General features: G+C 40.7%; 1 protein-coding gene across 1 annotated transcript in view; it reads left to right on the plus strand.

Moving 5' to 3' along the window:
• The window catches only part of si:ch211-212o1.2 (uncharacterized protein LOC492735 homolog), a 34778-nt gene that overhangs the window by 9438 nt on the left and 4811 nt on the right, over nucleotides 1-20529 (plus strand). Inside the window, 5 exon segments of the mRNA XM_063897510.1 lie at nucleotides 6797-6916; nucleotides 7091-7138; nucleotides 7141-7181; nucleotides 14519-14666; nucleotides 18937-19149. Coding sequence (XP_063753580.1) covers nucleotides 6797-6916; nucleotides 7091-7138; nucleotides 7141-7181; nucleotides 14519-14666; nucleotides 18937-19149 — 570 coding nt within the window.

A 20529-nucleotide genomic window follows, 5' to 3' on the forward strand; every position in this document is an offset into this window, starting at 1 on the left:
ACTTTAATTTGAGCCACATTTTCCACCACTACCACGACTTCTCAAATTCAAGGGTATGAATGTCATACTGTATGCTCAAAAGCTACAGGGCACAAATGGTAATGACAATCTTAACTCCCGAGCTCCTCCAACAATGCAAAATAGTTATATAAGAAATAAAACAAATAATAAAAAAAAGTCTATATACATGTAACTAGAATATGATACAAGACCAGAATGTCAAATTAAATATTGTGCTGTTCGGCCTACAGCTCTAACCCTGCACAACTCACAGCTTCACAGTTCTTCGTTTTTCTTTACCTTACCTTTACTGACCTTTGCAATTTTACAAGATATATATATAGTATCATATTTTTTATTTTAATCTTATATTTCACCTGTCAAAATCTGTTTATCTACCTATAATTTTCTGCTAACGCCCTGTGGCTACCTCAAGTAACCAGAATCGGACAGTAAACAAAACATTTTTTAAACCAACCAACCAACCAACCACACTTGTAAATTCTTGTTTTTAACACAATTAGAAACAAAATGTGTTGTGCCTTTATTACAGAGTGGGTAGAAGTGGATGGCGTAATGCGTGAGATGTAAATGGTTTACCTGTGTCCTACAGCTCTACCTATGAAGCGACCCACACAGGTTGCTTTTTCAAATATTTTCTTATACAGATAAATAAAAAATGGATGATTTTAATATTTCTGTCTGATTCAGATTTTGATCGTTTCAACACAATCACCCAGACAAAGGTAAGGCACACAGCACACACACATTAATGTGCACACAGGTTCGACACGTGCACTGCACACACACTTTAGACACAGTGCGGTTATGGCTTAAGGCAAGCCTTCTAGGCAGAATTTTGCTGCTGACCTTGACCAATGCAGAGGTGTGTGTGTGTGTGTGTGTGTGTGTGTGTGTGTGTGTGTGTGTGTGTGTGTGTGTGTGTGTGTGTGTGTGTGTGTGTGTGTGTGTGTGTGTGTGTGTGTGTGTGTGTGTGTAATTATCCTTATGAGGGCCGCAGATGAATATGTTGGTAGCAGAAAGCCCTGGAGATGAGGTGATGGCATACAGCACACACACTCGCACACAAAGGAACACACACATGATGGGATCTGTCCATCCTTTTTTTGTTTGTCTCCACAGGGGAGGGAGGCTGGAGCAGGGCCTACTTACACTGGCTCTCATGTGGGTTAAAATGTGTGTGTGTTATTGTGTGTAGATGTATGCATCTGTTTGTCGCCATTGTGTCGGTATGCCGTTACTGAATCTCATTTGCCCCATTCCTCTCTTTGTTGCTGTTGAATCTTCAGGGTAATGGATTTATTAAGTTTGTCTGGCAGGGGTGTGTGTGTCTGTGTGTGAGAACATGCATATAAAGACATACATTCTGTGTGTCTCTTCATCAGTGTGTACTTTGAGTTGATGTTTGTTTTGTGTGTGCCAATGAGTGTGTTGTGTGTGTGTGTCCCAGGTTCTGTGGTCCGCTGAGATCAGATGAAAGGAAAGAGGCCTGTGACTGATCCACTCCCTATGAACAAGGGAATTCGACCTCCCCTCTTTCTCCCTCCCTTACCCTCTTTGTGTCTCTTTTTCTCTCACCCCATCCTCCCCTGTTACTGTCATCCTCTCTCAGTGTCTCCCTCCCTCGTTGCTCTCTGTCTCCCCATCTTTTCATTCTTGTTCTCTCTGAGCATGTGACCCACTTTTACCACCCACATCTCTCTCGTTCTCCCCTTTTTCTCCCCCCCTCACTCTCCCGGGTCCCATTTGAAGACGGCCTACCGAGAGCAAACCAGGGGACAAAGAAAGAGAGAATGGAGAATGAAAAGAGTAACAGCGTTCTGTTCGTACATATCGCATCACCCTCTGCGGTTTAGCGCCTAATGTGTTAGCAGTCTATACATAAGTCTGAGTAAGTGTTCGTAAACACATCTCAGAGGCAGACTGAAGGTGATGGAGGGGAGAGAAAGCAGAACAAGGCGTGGTTGAGTTAGTGTGACTCTGTGTTTGGGCCGCTGTCAGGCTGGCTTTTCAGAGTGTGTGACTTCCTTTTTGTCAGATGCTCCCGTAGGTGGTTCATCAGTGTGAGTGTGTGTCTAGCTCACTTGTTGTTTGCTGTTTGTGTGTTTTCGCCTTTCGACCATCGCTGTGGGTATGTGTTCACTTCATTACAGAATTACAAACAGTTTTTTACTCCCACTTTATCATATGTCCTTGGTGGCCATATTGGTTTATGGGTTTATGCAGCAGTACATACATACAGTAATATGACAACAATGACACATTTCTTTCTGGTTGAATAATTTTAGCCTCTGTCCTTTTTATTATTAATTTAATGCTCAATATCATCATTCATTATGTTGGTTAATGACATACCACATAATATAGACATGCCCCACAAAATGCCCATGTAAAGGTAACAATAGCAACCCATTACCGTTTTTACCATTTTTGAATAATATTTGCTACATTTATACGGGTAGTGTGCTCAAACATTAAACCAAGAAAATGTGTAGAGCATATTGAAAAAACCTTTTTGTTACAAAAAGTCAAGTAAAAGTAACAAGATCTTAGTAAACCATACAACATAGTCATTATACATCAAAATAGTATGTATTACAAGTTTGAAAAGTGTGTGATATGTTCAAAGAAGAAAATTGGAAAAATGACCAACGAGCAGTCGTGTTGGAAACTTTCCAAATAAAGTGGTACCAAATGATGTAGAGTGTGCAAATGTTCTTACAGCACATTCATTTACATTTCTTCATTTAGCTTATCAAAAGGATGGGTGTATAAAGACAACTGGATACAGTGTTGAAGAGGGGCCCTGTTCATTCCTATCAAAGTTGAACAATGGCGCACAAGGCCAAAATGGCCTGACTCTGGAGTACAAAAACAATGATACCATCCGGGGATCTCGGCTTATAGAGCATGCACTCTTGCGTTTTCCTTAAGCCCTGCCTCCATTGTGCTGCATGTCCGGACTCGGCTTAAAAAAGGAAAATAACTTTAGCATTTTACAACATTTGGTAACAGAAAAAAGGTCTTAAATCTTTCTGATCCAGAATTTTGGGAGATATAATGTAACTAACTGTTCTGGTTTCAAATGTATCCAGTTTAGTCTTTTTTTCTAGTGAGAAGTGACAATGTCAGCATCTAAAAAGGCAACATTTCACTAGTGCTGATCTGTTCTAAACATGTGATACACAATTTGGCCCTGTGATAGATTTTCTCAATTTGTTTACATTCTGTCGATTCTATTCTAAGTCTAGGTAAAACAATTGCTCTTACTGTATATTTATTTTCACTCAGTTTGTAACCTGACAGTAGAGAGAGTGAGAGGGCTCTGCTTTCTGTCTCCCCTCTCCATGAGTCTATTAGTATTCAGGATGTGTTGCCTGCTTGCCGGCTGCCCGCCACTCATTCCCCAGACAGCGAATCAGCCGGCGTTGATTAATTTCAGCCTATTAGCACCCCTCGTTCCCCTCCCCTGGCTCCGCCCAGGTTAAATCCCCGTGCACACCCGCGTGCACGCTCGCAGGCGGGGGGTGCTGCTGGGTGAGCGATGGCAGAGAGGTTGCCAGGGAGGCAGTTGTTGTCAGAACGATATTAATGAGTGCGCTGCTCTGGCCCTAAGAGTGTGTGTAGATGTGTGTCTACCAGTGTCTTTGTGTTTACATGTGTGTGTAAGAGTTAATTTTGGTGTGCCAAGTGAAGACGGGTTGTATGTGTGTGTGTGTGTGTGTGTGTGTGTGTGTGTGTGTGTGTGTGTGTGTGTGTGTGTGTGTGTGCTGTAAAATGTTAAGTTTGGTAAGTGTTTGAACATGCTAACATATGTCTGTCCATACATACTTGCTGTTAGAGGCTGTTTTTGTGTGTCTGTCTGTAGCTGTGTGTGATATCCAGCAATGCCATGGCCTGAGGGACAAGGGCTTGTGTGTGTGTGTGTGTGTGTGTGTGTGTGTGTGTGTGTGTGTGTGTGTGTGTGTGTGTGTGTGTGTGTGTGTGTGTGTGTGTGTGTGTGTGTGTGTGTGTGTGTGTGTGTGTGTGTGTGTGTGCTCTGCGGAGGCCTGTCCTAGTTTCCTTCCCCTCACCAGGGAGCCGGAGGATCCAAGGACTGACGCACATCACCTGACAGCCGCCCCACTGCTCCACGGCCCTGCACAGTGTGTGTGTGTGTGTGTGTGTGTGTGTGTGTGTGTGTGTGTGTGAGAGTTAGTGTGTGTACGTGGCGGAGATGGAGTGTCTGAATTTGTGTATGTGTCAGAGGGTGTGTGTGCGTAATCGAGAGAGATGTGAGAATGTGTTAGGATCAGTTGGAGCATCACTCTGTGTGTGAGCGCTCACATGTGTGCTGAGAGAAAGTTGGGGAAAGGGAATGTTGGTGTACTCATCCCTTGAGGTGTGTGTGTGTGTGTGTGTGTGTGTGTGTACCTTGGGGCAAAGTGGAGAAAATGGTGTCACATGAAGCTTGGAGACAACAGAGCTAGCTGCGCTCTACTTAACCTCAGTATGGACTTAGGCTGGGTAGACTGAAAACACATTACATGGACTTTATGAGGCATTAAGTTATTTTTTTTACTTTTTATTTATTGACTTGGTTTGTCAATACAGTTATTTGTCTCAAAACACTGCATATTTTTTTTTAGGTAAAACAAAACAAAGAAACCTGCCTTATCACATGCATTAAATCAGAAATCAGTTGCAATACATATCGGTGGTCCTAACTTATTACTACAGGTATGTATAAGAAGAAGAAACTGCTGATAACAATCTCCTTTACATAGAATAACCCTGTGCATTAAGTTAGTCTTTTTGTATTTAGATTAGAATCACTAAAAGGAAGTAAATTATATAATAGTGTTGGGAAATGCACATTTGCTTTACAATGATCTTTACAGTTAACAAAGGTGGATGTTGTTACTTCTGTGCAGAGGCAGGCTAGCAGCTTTGCTTTTTTTTTTAAATACTAAGTTAAACTGTGAAGGTAACGCAGCACCTAAAACAAGACGAAATAGCAGGTGATTTTGCCCAACTTAAATCAGAAGATCGTTTCGAAACATCTCTAAAAGTCAAACTCATTCGGAAGCTAAACTTCCCTCAACTTAATTAGCCATCTGTCTCTTCACAACTTTGATATACCATCTATTTTTAGAAGGTGAAGGGTCACATTTGATGATCCGTAAAATATCCATAATCATATATTTTAAATCTCCCATGACAACTTCAATCCTTACCTTACGAGAGGCTGATAGCATATTCATAGTCACCCAGGCCTATAGGCGCACACACTCACAGGCCCGTGTGCTTTATTAAAAAAAGCTGTCATGAATTTCTTATAGGCTGCTAATGCTGTGTGATACGTTAGGATCTGAAGACATTAAAGTTTTAAACGGCTGTTTGACTGGCAAAGAAAGAAGGATTAGGAGAAGGGTGGTGGAGAGGGGGTGATGAGAGACAGAACAAAAGAAAGTGACTTAGAAATAAAAAAGTGGAGGTTTGTTTTTGTGCATTTCATAGTTTATTCCTGACCATTCTATTGTCTAATGTCATGTTCTGTTCTGGCTGATAGCTCAGACAATACTGAACAAAGACACTAAGTATATAAAGAGACAACTCAAAAGATTGAGTTGAAAATTGCTGTTTTAGATTGCATAAGTGTGTCCCAATGCGAAGTAGGGTTTGTTTCAGTGCACTTGGTTTCCCAGATGATGCTCTCATAACGTTTAGAAGTTGAATGTGGAACGCTGGACACTTCTTACATTCGATAACAGCCATCTTGGCTGCGTAAAGACGTTACGAGACCAGCAGTGATTACGGTTGCTGCGGTGAACACAGTAGCCTACAGTACAAATACAAGTTATACATGTAGTTTTTCACTATTAGAGTTAAGTAGCAGTATACTGGTACCAAAAATAAGCCACTATTCATTTTATACATTTAATTAACCAGACTGTTATCATTTGTTACCACGAGCGATTGTTGCTAGCTAATTAGTTAGCGAGAGACGATTGTTGCTGTTAGTTAGCTAGTTAGCTTGTAAGTTAGCTTAAAGCGACAATCATCACTTGGGGTGAGAAATCACACACAGTTGTGTGTGATTTGAGACAATGCAATATGGTCGATATTCAAAAACATCACAGTGAACTAAGGGTATACAAAATTGAGACAAAGCATTTGTTAAAGTAAAAACCCTGCAGTAGGATATGATGCTCTGCCATATTAAATAAATAGATCAGGGACGTGTGGGTGTGTTTTCAATAATTCAGTCTCTTTAATCTTCAGGGTCTTGTGGCTAAAGGGTTTTCAGTTTGACCCTCTCCAATTGCTCCCTCATATTATTGCTGATGTGCAGGTTTAGAGTATGAGTAGTTTTAAGTTAGTCCCTCTCCCTCTGTCCTTTAGTTAATACTGCTGACCTATGAGTTTGGCCTTGTCCCTGCAGAGGCCTTCCCACATGAAGTGTGTGTGTAAGTGTGTGTGTGTGTGTGCACGCGCAAGTGTGTCCATGCGGGCTTGGTGCTGCGTAAGCGATGGTGTTTCACATATGAAAGGTCATGACCCGGCAGCCTAGAGTACACTTGTCTTCATCTGACTGATTACATATTAACACCCTGGATACACACACACACACACACATAGTCATTGTATTGAAATGGTCCTTTAACCCAGGTCATTAATACATTTTCAAGTTTCTGCTCTCGTCTTCACCCTTCTCTCAGTGCCAGAGAATAGAAATGTGTATTTTGATTATGCTAAAATAAATTAAATGTGTTTATTGTGTGTCCATCTTCAGGTAAGCGGCTCCAGGAGTGGTTGTGTGTGATTCTGTGCCTCTTGCTTTTCATCATCAACTTCTCCTTCCTCCTCCTGCAATTCTCCACCGTTCACATCCACAAGATCATCCTCGGCATCGGTGGGTATGAGAGAGAAATTACAAAGCTAAAATAAACCTTCTCTCTCTGGAAATATAACAAATGAGGTCCCATATCATTGTACCAGTCCACATGTGGTTTTTTTTGTACGCTTTAGTTAATCTAATAACAACATATATTATTCCTTTCTCCTGCTTTCTCTTTCTGTGTGCCAGTCCTGGGAATAGTGACGGCAGACTTTGCGTCAGGGATGGTACACTGGGGGCGGACACCTGGGGATCTGTGGACATTCCTGTTATTGGCAAGGTGAGCACATATACGGTATATACATACAGCCCGGCTGTTTAGGCCTCAATATGCAGCTTCTAGTATTGTGCCAAAAATACATTTCTGTACAAATTAGAGCCTCATGTTCCTCTCTTTCCCCTGAAATCATTATTCTGCCTCCACCTCAATTGCATTTTAATATAAGCCCCACCAATGAGGTTCACATTGTTGGGGTAATGCAACAATCATTTGTTGGTGCTATATTATTATAAGAATCTTCATTTTGAGGCATGTTTATTTTATCTGGTTATGTAAAGGGGATTTGGTCTCCTTCTCTCTCTCATTATGATAGGTAGGTCTGGGTCATGATCATCTCACCCAACTTTTCCATTGTCGCACCCACACCAAATATGTCCCTGTCAATTACAGCCAGTTCATTCAGCTAATTTTTTTTTTAAAGAATATCATTTTTTGACTGCTTAAATTAAGTCTAATGATTTCACATTTAAGTTTTTAAAATTATTTGGCTTTTACATGCAAACAAATTGGGTAGCGTACCCACAAGAATAGCATAAAATGTCTATTTAATTGGTCTTAAACAGTCTTACAATTGGCAGCTTTTTTAGATTTAGTCTTTGTCTTATATTTTAAGACTTTTATTTATTTTAAATTAATTGACGAAAATAAATAACATTTTCTTTCAACTTTTAGGATTTACTTGAGTCTTAGATTTAGTCCTGTGTCAGTTGCCTTTTTAAGTCATCAGATTATGTTAAACATTTTGGTTAATCCTGTTTAGCTAAAAACAAAAAACAAACATGTTTTATAATATGATAAGATTTGCTTTCTTCATTGTGTTTAGGTCTTTTAACGTGAAAAGTTTGGTATGTGCTTTTACAAAATATAAGATTGTAATCAACCCATCGACCACCATTTATTTGCCCCAGTGATTTATGGATCACAGAGAAGATGCTGTACTGAATCACTTTCCCCTGAGGTTCTGTCACCATGGCAGCCTGGTGGTTGCACCTTATTCCCCTGAGCCTCAGGACTGCCATAGTGACCTGGAAACGAAATGTCAGTGTTCGTACTAAGGATATCCCTGTACACCCTTGTCCCCAATACAAACATGGCACACAGACCCACATGCTGTGAATGACCTCCCCTTGAACTACAACCAACCCATACAGTGCCAAAACATACACATACACAAATGTGTGTAAGCGAGCATAAAGATTGTTGCGTAAACACTTAATTTGTACATTAAAACACACTACATTAAAGGTCCCCTATTATGCAAAATGCACTTTTTGCTGTCTTTTATACATAAATAAATGTCCCCGGTGTGTAAGGAGACTCACATCGTGTCTCAAAATACAACCCTCTCTCTTTTCCTCCTTGCCCACATCTCTAAAAACGGGGGTACAAACGAGCTGATCCAGATTTGCTGCCGATATGACATCATATGAGAAATGTGGGCTGGCTTTACATTGAACTCCTGGCAACGTCCCGCCCACGTGACACATCCCAACCTATCTTCCGCAATATACAGTCGCGAGCTGAATCCTCTCGTGCAGCTCTGTGTCTCTGTGTGTGATGTCTGCAGGAGGGACTTTGAATTGTTGTATAATACATATAATGTCTCTGTTCTAGTGGTAAACACTGAGAAGTGTTTCAGAAATAATGTTTGATGTGGTTTGGAACATAATATGGGGTTTAATCACAGCAGCGTTTAGCTGAGTTTCCCCATTAGAAACTTCTCTCTTCAGACAGGGCGCTGCGCTCCAAAGGGGCGTGTCCAGATTCAGCTCATCTGCATGAAAAGGAAAGTCACAGAATCAGCATTTTCGAAAATGGGGCTGAAACAGAGGGATAGCGGACATGCTTAAATACATGATCTGTTTGGTATTTTAAGCAAAACACGTCAGAGACGTGTTTTTTTATATAATTGAGACCTATATCATAGGCCATAAAAGCGCATATTAGCAGACCTTTAATAGTAATTGCCTCATTTTCTACAGCCAATTGCAGTAAAGGTTATCCTTATTTAATCCAATTAAAATCAGTGTGATCAACTATAGCTTGCTGATAGGTTCGGATTAACTTTATTGATGCGAAAAGAGTTCAGTTGGTGTGTTTAATTTAACTAACATTTCCTTGCTGTCAGCCCTGGGCTAAGAGAGCATTCACCCTAGCACAATCCTGGCCAAGGGCTAACACCAACATACTGTAAGCCCAGGGCTAGGTGGCGGGTTAGCACAAAGTTTTTGGGGTTATTCAATAAACATTGACTACATTAAACCCAGGGCTAGTTGAGTTATAGCGAGAATTGTATAGCAATGGCTTTGGGTTAACCCTTGGTCTATAATGTGTGTGAGTAAAACTGGGCTAAGTTGCTAAGGATCAGTGTGGAAAATAGTTTTGTCTAAAATAATTTAAATCAAAATGTATTGGTTTTAAAGGGACTAAACACAATCAGCAATAAATAGTTGCATGCATACCGGCCAGCAGTGCCGCTGCTAGCCATTTTGGTGCCCTAAGCATAATTCCTTCATGATGCCCTCCCCCCCCCCCCCCAATAAAAAAACATTATGAGTTGTGATGAGTGAGTGGGGAGGGGAGGGGGGGGAGGGGAGAGGGTGGCACCATCGGTACCTTTGAGTAGTATGCCTAAAAAGTGCCTCATATTTCTATAGTCTACTGAAATAATTTCGGCCTTATAATTATTATGACGATTTTTCATTAGGCTATTTTTGGTGGTGCCCCCTCGACACTTGGTGCCCTACGCACAGCGCGTAATGCGCGTTATGGGAGCGGCGGCACTGCCGGCCAGCTAACCAATCAGAGCAGTCTGGTTTCAGAGGGTGAAAAGAGGTGCTTCAGCACAGGCAGTATGAGAGAAATAAAGAGCTTTTTGACCAATAAAGCATGGAGACATGTCACAGTAGAATCACAAAATATAGAGAAACCTGAAAATGTGTAATATGGCCCACTTATTTTCTCTAGACATTATTGATAACCAGTTTAGTCTGATAAATTCTAAACAATTGATGCCGTTCTTTATGTGTTGATTTCTTTCTGGCAAGCTGTTATCCTATATGCTTTTATCATATCACTGTGTGCATTGTGATGATTATTTTGCCGGAAATTGGTATCTACATATTGTTCTACACCCATTGTACCCTTCAGTAGACTCCAAATCATGTTTTATTTTTTTTACAGTTTAAATGAACAGAAGTTACTATGTGGTTTGATGTGTATTTACGGTAAGGCATTTATTGGGGTTTGGGGTAGTTACTGGGACCGAAGGCACGGCGGTAGCCACAAATTTGCATGGTGTGTCGGACACGGTAGGAGACTTCTAATAAAGACTTTAACTGGGGAAAAAGAATGGAGCTTTGCGGAGAACAGAGGGAAATAGTTGAAAATAATGTGTGTGTGCGTGAGAGAAGGTGTGTGTTTTGTGTCTGTGCTTTGTTTTGAGACCAAGAATAAAGAAGGCATGTGCTTCCGCTTAAGGTTAGTTTGAATATCAAAGACGAGCACGATAGAGAACACCTAAGGCTAATAGGTTGCCGTTATAAACCTGGACAAAACCATTTGAAGCGTCCTCTTTGTTGGTTTGTTCTGTCATTTCTTTGTATGTTGCTTGTTTGTGTATGTCTTGTATTTACATTTGATCAAATGTGTATGTTCTTACTTTGATCCCTGTTCTGGTTACTTGTTAGGATCTATTTAAAGATGTTGCTGAGATTGTTCTATAAATGCTGTAGAACCATTAATGGAGGCAGAACATGTGGCTCTTGCCCTTCATCACTTCACCATAAGGCAGGGGTGTCCAAACTTTTTTCACCGAGGGCCACCTACAGAAAAATATACGGAGAGCTGGGCCACTTATAGAGGTGAATATTGTCTCATAAGTTAAGTTATAAGCTAGCAAAATCAATCAAATGTAGGTGAATAATGGAAAAAACAGCCTACATCCCGTCTGTCTTTAGGGTTTCATTTATTTTGTTGGCAGCTCATTCCTTAAAACAGAAGCCTCAGATTATAATATATAATAGTAAAAGTAAATATGAAGGTTACATTTCAAACTTGTTATAGAAATAAGTTATTGTTTTTTCTTGTTTTATCAACTAAGATAGCAGTAACAGTTTAAGAATTAACAGAAGAAGAATATACCCTTAATCCCACAGAGAGAAAATTTACATTCTGGATTTGACCCATCCTAGTGTTAGGAGCAGTGGGCTGCCATTATGTACGGCACCCAGGGAGCAGTGTAGCAATGCCTTACTCAGGGACACCTCGGTAGGTAGCACTTTCCGGTCTTTCAGAGGCTTGAACCGCTGACGTTCCAGTTCCCAAGTTTTTACTGAAGACGTTTTTTTGTATTTGTCAATGACATTGGCCCAGTATGGCTATTATAAGTTCTAGGATATGTGGGAAATATTTGCCACCAAGGTTACAAAATAGACCTTTAATGTCATGCGATAAGCAAATAAAAAAGTATACTGTAGATGAAAACATAAGATGAAAAAAAAAAGCCCAATAGAATTCTTAAGGTGACACATTTTTCGAATACGTCGTGATGTTGTTTTTTGGGAGTATTGATGTCTAAAAATATGATTATTTATGTACCTTTACTTCCCCTAGTTTTCCCACAAATGTAATCGAGAGGCAAAAAAGAAGTGCTGGTGCTCAATGAACTTTGTAATCTTTTCATGTTCTCTTTACAAATGATTAATCATCTTTTTGTTTCAGTTTAGATTGAGATAATTCCTCTAAAATTACAAACCTGCAGGATTAAAGGTCTTTTTTTGAAAACGGAAAAAAACACATCACAAAACATCAACATCCCTCTATTGCAATGGGTTGATGTGCCACCTCAAAAATTACACTGTCTGTGAATTTTCCCCACACTGCACACCATTAATGCTCTTCTTTTAAAATTGTATAACAATGATTTGCTTTGATTTGAATCAATACAAGCCCTTTTTTCACTCCCTCGCGGTAAAACTGCAACACTATCATAAAAAGTGCTCCTCATTCTCCCATTGGTGTTTGGAAGTATTCCTTAGCGGAGCTCTGGGCCGTGCTGTTTTTTTGTTGTCTCCGTCATGTCGTTGAGCTTTAATTGACTCAACAAGGATTTAGCAGTCCTCTAATGACACCACTTTGAGGACAAAGTCACGCTCATTAGTTCCCAGTGATGCTCGATTCACATTGAAATTTGCCAGATGTGCTTACAGTTTAGGGGTATATGTTTGAAGTTCCTTCCTGTCTTTTCGTTAAAGAGCCCACACCTCCTTATGTCAATTCCCCTGCATTATTTGTAACATCCCAAACAAACATGTCTCCTTTACTGCTGCTCTCTAACAAAGCTGATTCCAGTATTAAAGAAGGGTTAGTCATGACTTAAGTCATTTATTTCCAAAAGAGCAGAAAAAAAAAGAAGTGACAGTAAGAAGAAAGCACTGATGGAAATGCGTGATCAAAAAGAGAAAAGCCACAAAAAGTGAGATGAAAATACACTATTAAGGTCGGGAGGACAAAAAAAAGAAGGGGGTGGAAGGGCGTGTCAGTCCAACCAGTGGGACGGCGCTGGTTGCTGGGGCGATGGGCGATGTGAGCTGGTGATTAACGGACGTCGTGCGAGGCGGGCCGTTAAACGGTGTGGGATTAGAGGACACACAGTGCCCGGTGGCCCGCCGTTAACTGGGAGCGCTGATGCCGCCCCGCTCTGCACGACCTCTGTGGCTTAGCCAGGCTTTCATCTGGCTGAGGGGGTGCGGTGAGGGGAGGGGGGGGTTACGGGAGAGGAGAGGTGGGGGAGAGCAGAGATGGGTCCATAATTGTGAAGATATCAACAGATAGTTTCTGTGTTTGCAGTGGCACCTACCAACGATGTTTCGCTGATAGCCGTGTGTGATTGGTCGGAACAGCTAACGCGACAATAATGAGTTTTCATGCTGATTCATCCACGGCTACACACACACTCTCATCCACGGCTACACAGGGACACACACTGTGGGAATACAGATGCAAACCTACCTTTTTTTGCTTTTTCCACAGAGGGAAATAAATTACCTTTATCCTGTGTGTGTGTGTGTGTGTGTGTGTGTGTGTGTGTGTGTGTGTGTGTGTGTGTGTGTGTGTGTGTGTGTGTGTGTGTGTGTGTGTGTCTTTGTCCTCTTTTGTGCTTCTGAGATTCAGATTGGGTCTTTCATTTGAGACCCCCATGCTCTCACAGACAGGTGTCTGCCTCTGCGCAGTGCAGGTGGGGTTTGAGAGCGTGTGTGTGTAGGTGTGTGTTTGAAGCTAACATTTTTAAGTTTGTGTGTGTGGCGTTCATGGGTCATTTATGTGTACGAGTGTTTTGGCGCGGGCTGACTGCTGTTCTGTGGTTTATTAGGATGCTGGATATGAGCTTTGGGGTTGCGCAGGCTGCTGGGCACTGCTGAGCCATGGTGTGTGTGTGTGTGTGTGCATTTGATCTGCATTTGCGTAAAGACTGAAAACAATGTTTTTCAGAGGCTGTTTTGTGTTCTGATAGGAAGAGAATGTAAATGAAGTCGAAAAGTCTACCCCTGCTTTAGTGCACATTGTTGTTTGTCACATCAATTCCATTTAGAGAAAAGTGTGCGTTTTGTGTGTGTGCGCGTGATGTGTGTGCTCAATCGTGAGATCAGAAAACTCGAAACTAGGGAGGATTTTCAGCTTGCTGTTTTATTCAAAGGAATATCTTTTCCTTAAAGTTTATTCACTGTCTCTGCAAAGTTGAGTTCAATATAATTTATGATATTTTAACATACTGAATTTAGGGTACCAGTTTTTTTTTATGTTAATTGTTTTTAAAAACAAAACATCATTACATTTGCAGAATTGATTAGTTTTTTGTTTTTTTGTACTTATGCCTTAATTCCCCTGTATGGTTTGGTTTAACTTACTGATAGTACCTGCTAATACGCTTCAGTGTTGGTTGGAATGTCAGTCATAGAGACACCACATTCGCTCAACTCATTCAGAAACTTAACATAAAAATGAAACTTGGTACTTTCTACAAATGCTAATGAAGAGCTATCCTAGTTGCATAGAACCACGCCATTAGGCATTGGAGATGTGGTTTTAGAGAAAACATTTTAGCGTCTCAGTGTCTTCTATTGAAAGCTGGACAGAATGTGTATTGCTGTCCATATCCTTAACTGTCAGTCAACTGATGTAGCTCCAATATAATAAATAATATATACTATAGATGTGTATATATAATATATAGCTCTTGATAGCTGAATTTAAATCGCAAAAAGGTTGCTCTTGTAAAGGATGGAGGGAATTACAGGTATTAATATTTGAACATCTCTCTTTATATCCCTCTGCAGGCATTTATTCGCCCATTCAGGGAGCACCACATCCGCACCGCAACCGCGATCACTCGCCATGACTTTATTGAGACCAACGGCGACAACTGTATGATCCCCATCCTACCACTGGCTAACATGGCCTACAAGTTCCTCACATATACACCAGGTAGCACACACCACACAAACATATTTAAGACTTATATACATCCACTAGCATGTGCCTCTATGTTCTGTGGAGGGCTATTCTAGCACTAACCCATTCAAATTGTTTCCACCTGTGAGTGAAAAGCTCAGGGGCGTACCGGCTGCTGAAGTTCAATCTATCTCCCCAAGAATATGAGATCCCTCACTGGTTTCCCACCTATATTCAAGATTCAAGGGTTTTATTATCATATGCACAGTAGCTACAGTCCAGTTATGGCAATGTAAATCTTAGTTCTCGAGCTCCAACAATCCAACTTACCAACCTACCAACAGTTTCCAGCCACCCTGCATAAAACTGCAGTGTTGCTGTAAGAACTTATGAAGGTCATCTCTAAAGGGTCCAACAAAGTGTAATAGTGACTTAGTCTTGCAGGAGAATAAAGGTAGCACATAGTCTGGCTGAAGTGTGTGTCCACTGGTCATGGGAAAGCATGGGGCAGTTTGTGCGGGTAATCATGTGCACTGACCTAACGAGTGCAGGGCAGGATGGGAGTTACGGGAGGAGGAAGATCAGCAGGAGAAGCAGAGCAGCCTGTTATTGAGGAGGAGACATCTCCACCTGTCATGTCTGCACTTCAACTCCAGCTGAAAGGTCACTAATGGGTAGAGAGGCGGGTAGTTGACATCAGTTTGCTGGTTCATAAGTCTGAGCTTCTCACAAGCATCTTTGATCTGCTATGTCCATCTGGACAAATATCCATTTAATGTAAGAAGGAATTATCTGTCAGGAAAAAGGAATTCAAATGTGCAAAAAGCATCATAACTATTTAACAAAGTGATACCATGTTAAAGTGGAAGGCCATGATGATCCCAACTTTGTACGAGATTTCATCCATTTCATTCGAAATTTCATTTCAAAAGTTGTAGATGATCCAGTTCAATTTCATTAGCCAGTATTATGTCTGTACATGTAAAACCTTTGTCTTCTGGATTTCAAATCAGAGTTGAGAGTAGATATGGCAAAGCAAAGTCCCAGGCTCCTCCAACAATGCAACATGAATATAGTGAAAGAAATAACAGAATATAAATAAAATAGTGCAATAAAATGTTGCAAGAAGTGCAAGTAAAGGTAGGTAATAAAGCAGTAAATCCCAAATGCATGCTTTATTTACTTGCATATTTGTGGCAATATTGCCTTTATATACCAGGATTCATTGCGTGTCAGATACTAATGCTTAGCCATGATTTTTATAATTTATTTTATCATAACTTACCCAATGGAACTTAAAACAAGTTTTTGCTTTTTCACACCTCTACAGCAATGTATGGGCATTATGTCACGTCACATGATGTCATTGGAAACAGGAAGCACTACAGAGTTTGCAGGAGGAGAATTCAATAGTACACCCTAAGGAAGGTATTGCTTCAGTGGATTACATTTACCATGAATGCTAGCTTGACCTCGACATTAAAAGTGGCACGTTTCTCCTTAAACATGTCACTTCAGTTTATTTTACTTGAATAATGTTCAGTCAAAGATATTTTTTAGGGAAACATAATTTCCCTATAGAAAATATAAGTAGAGATGTATTGTTAATTGTCACTGTATCAACATTCTCGTTACATACACATTTGATAAAATAAAAGATGATGGGGAAAAAAATATGCACATGATTTTATACATGAACAAGTAGAAGAAAGAAGACCAAAGGGGGAACTTGCAAAGGTCAGCAACTTGTCTGCATTAAGGACTGGAGGCAGAATGGGGGGGGGGGGGAGAGAAGATTAGAGGGGAGAGGTAGTGAGGTTGACTTGTACTGTAGGTGACATCCACACCTGTCATGTCACACACTGCAGGGAGTCAACAGGTCACGAGACAGAGACGGGGAGAAACACAGTGACATCTACACCTGTCATGTCTGCACCTTAAGAGGTCACTGCTAAGAGTTTGAGACAGAGGGTGAGAGTGCACGGAGAAGAAGAGAGGGGAGCGCAAGGGGGGGCTGGGGTGGCAGAGGGTCATGTAGCGGTAAGATGACATCTAAACCTGTCATGTCAAGCTCCTCACAGTGTCAGGCGGTCACCAGACAAAGACAAAGACAGAGGTAGATTGCAGAAGCAGTGAGGTGACATCTCCAGCTGTCATGTCTGCACATGAACCGGGGTCAACGGATCGCTGTTTTAACCAAAGAGAGGGGACGAGGGATGGAGGCAGACAGAGAGAGGACAGCTGTAAGTCAAAGCCACAGAGAGACTCAAGTGAATAACAAGAGTTACCTGTGTGACAGACAGGCAGTCGTCCTCCATTTGTTTTCAGGCAGCAGACAGATGGAAGCATTTTACTGTTTGTCCTTTTCCAGGTGTTGTTGGCTCAATTACATCTGAATCCAAATTATGTTCAAATGACAAAGACATTAGCCACTTTTGAGGCCATTTTCACTCACTATATTATATTATGGACTTTTTAGAAAAGGAGTAAAGCTATAAATCTTGAACTTTTGTATTGTGTATTTGTACAATAGTATTAATTGATTAGATATGTTCCTTGCTTACTGTGGCTCTACTTGTTTCCTTTTAAATCATGTGGCAAACTGTGTCTTATAAACATCCTATCAACCCTAACCCCGTATTAAAGAGCACCTTGCTTTGAAGCCAATATTTTTAGCGGCCAAACTTTAGAACTACAACTTGTGCATCAGTCTGTTGGCTTACATTTGGAAAGTGATGTCTGTAAATAAGTATATCTTTTTTTAAAGTAAACTTCCCAGTATGAAAGAGTATTCACTTTTCGACCCTAGTTAATTCAAGAGAAATTGTTGGATGGATCTTCCTATCTTCATTTTCCTTTTTTCTTGGGTTTAAGGACTACTTCAGTTTGCTCACTCAATGGACCCAGATCACCAGATGATGATCCGGATAATTTTATCATTCGGCAGTCAAGCCACTTTGGCATTATGCGCCATTAAGCAACTTTCCTAGAAATGAATGGGAGCTTGCCTCTAAATGCTGTATCCAATTCTCTTTTTACATCCATCATCAGAATGGTTGGAGAATTGTCAGCTTTTATATACAGTACATGTCCTCACATGTGTGTCACCTGTCAGCTCACATCAATGCCAACACTATCAGTATTAACCACTTCCTGGTAACCAAGCTGTTCCCTGAGTTGATTCAATACCCAGCCAAGAATGGTGTTTTTAGTTAATATTTTTGCAATATTTTAAAATAAAATAAAGAGATTTACTCGACAGATACCAACATTTGAATTTACCTTCTGTACAACTGATGTACAGTATTGAATGGTATCTTACATTTATATTGCGCCCGTCTTCCAACCTCTAGGTCATTTTCCACTGAGGTTGTTCCGGGGCCGGTGTCGATTGCAAATACATTTTTTGTGTTCCCCCAGTAGTGTCTGCTGGTTCATGGACCTGAAAATTGGTTCAACCCTGGTCCCAACCATATTGTCAGCCAGTACGACCTGGTGAGACTGTCCAACATGGGATTACTATCTTTAAGCGGCTTCTGCCATTTCTGAAACTGTATCAATCCTGATGCAACAAGAGTGCCGTACCACTCCATCTGTCTGCAAATGTTGATGACCCATAGTAGCATAATAATAGCTTTACTGGAGAACAGTATAGAGTTTCAAAAGAAAAATCATCACATTAAAAGAAGATGCATCTACTTTCTCCTTATTCCCTAGCCTCCATCTGAACCCATACTCCACCTTCATCTGAGCATCACATAAAAACACGGCACACATTATGTCCACTCCCAGGGCTCCTCTGTAGGAATGATGTGTACTGTAGTTCTTTTAGAGATCTTTTTGACAGTGGGATTGCAGAAATGGTTTAAATATTTAAAGGTGAGAGTGATGATTCATACTTCCATTTGAACATTAGTAGGCTTTTTCTTGCTCAATAAAGAACGGACAGCATCTAGGGACTTTCCTTGTTTGGTGGCATAGAGGCCTGAACTGTCTCACTGTGGTGCTACTACCTTACACACACTAATAACTGCATCTCCTGATTTTAAACTATTTTAACCTGTCTTTACTTTTCCGTCTTGGTCCGTCTGCTCGCCTCTCTTCCCCATCTCTCCATGTTTCCTCCTCCTCCCCCTCAGTCTCTTTATCTCTCTGAGGCTCCCTCCAGCATCCTCTCTGAGGGAGTATTACTCCTTCATACTGGCCTTCTTCATTGCACAAAACAGTTTGATCAATTATTCTATTAACCTTACTCTCCCTGTTTCTTTCTTTCTCTGTATAAATGTGTGTCATCACATTTCAGAAGCCTTGGCGGCGTCTTATTCATGGGACTGCTATGTCTTCGCCCTGGCAGTTTTCGTGACGCTGACCAATCAGATTCATAAGTGGAGCCATTCGTACTTTGGCCTCCCACGCTGGGTCACGCTGCTCCAGGAGTGGCATTTAGTGTTGCCCCGGAAACATCACCGCATCCACCACGTCTCACCACACGAAACATACTACTGCATTACGACGTGTAAGAAGGGATGTTATCATGTCTACTAAATAGGTTGTATGCCACTTCTATCATATAAAACTTTATTTTTCTTAGAGATTTTAACTACATTACACAAACAAATGTCCCAAGCTGAACTCAAGTCAGATAAACAGCGCTAAAGTCAAGATACATAATATAAAAGCATCAAAGAAAAACATAAAAATGCTTATCTTATGTGGAAGAGTTCATGAAATTAAGTTTATTTTAAGTCAAGGTAAAAAAAGGTTTGGTTGAACAGAAGTCTATAAGAACTTCATTCTAACTTGATTATTTTCCTCAATAGATATCTTCCAGACAGGTTTTCTTAATCACTTGTTTAAAGTCTTTCTCAAATAGCATGATGTTAATTTTTAACATATGCTCCCTTGTAGAGTTAAATAAATAAACAAGAAAGCAGCACCTGCTTTAGGGTGGGGCTATCTTATTATTGACAGGTCGCTACCAGTGTGGTCCTGTGTTGATCTGGGTGTTTTTTTGTCTTAAAATAATTAGCTTTTTTACATTGTTTACGGATCCTAAAAATGTAAAAGTAACATTTTGTTTGCCTGTAAATGTCTTAGTTAGCATTTGGTGGTAGTAAACTCGGCCCTCCCGTCCTGTTGTTGTAGTTTCTGGCTCTAAATAACGAAGATGGCGACTGTGAAAAGACAAAGTCAAGGCTTCAAAACTGTAGTTCACAAACCAATTGTTAGGAAAATAAAAGCACATTGATATTAAGAAAAACTAAATCAATGTTATATAAATCAATCATATCATGAAAATCATACTGGCTGGATGAGGATCATTTTACTTGACTCTCTGTGAAGTTGGATTGGTAAAGCCGCGTTTGAGGGTCAATACTCACAAACTCTGCAAACATATTGTAAGTCTACCCCTACACCGAAGAACTGGTGAAAAACAAAAATGAATCGAAATTGTGTTATGTGACTTTTATTATTAGCTGTTTGTAAGTGTCAATGTTGTCGTCGGCCATTTTAGATCCCCATAATTGGAGCTGATGACTGCAGAATCATTTAATTTAACAATTCTCTGCAGATTTGGACAAAATGGCTGCCATGTCTGTCTGTCTCTGGGCTTCATATAAATAACGAAAAGAAAATGTTCTGTTTGCGTGCGCGTGTGTCTTCGGAGACACGAGGCCTCAGTAATAGATCCACATTCGGTATTCTGTGTGCATCTGGGTGAGGGGGAGAGAAAAGAGGGAGGATACACAAGGGAAAGTCAGCTTGTACGTCACCCTGCGCCCCTGCGGACGACAGATGTGTGGGTGAGCAAGTCGAGGGGGGGTGTCACAGGGAAAATGTGTGTTTGCACACGCGCACACATCTGCATACTTGAGCATCTGTGTGTATACTAGTC

The sequence above is a fragment of the Eleginops maclovinus genome, chromosome 2 (assembly GCF_036324505.1).
Source record: "Eleginops maclovinus isolate JMC-PN-2008 ecotype Puerto Natales chromosome 2, JC_Emac_rtc_rv5, whole genome shotgun sequence".
Taxonomy (NCBI): domain Eukaryota; kingdom Metazoa; phylum Chordata; class Actinopteri; order Perciformes; family Eleginopidae; genus Eleginops; species Eleginops maclovinus.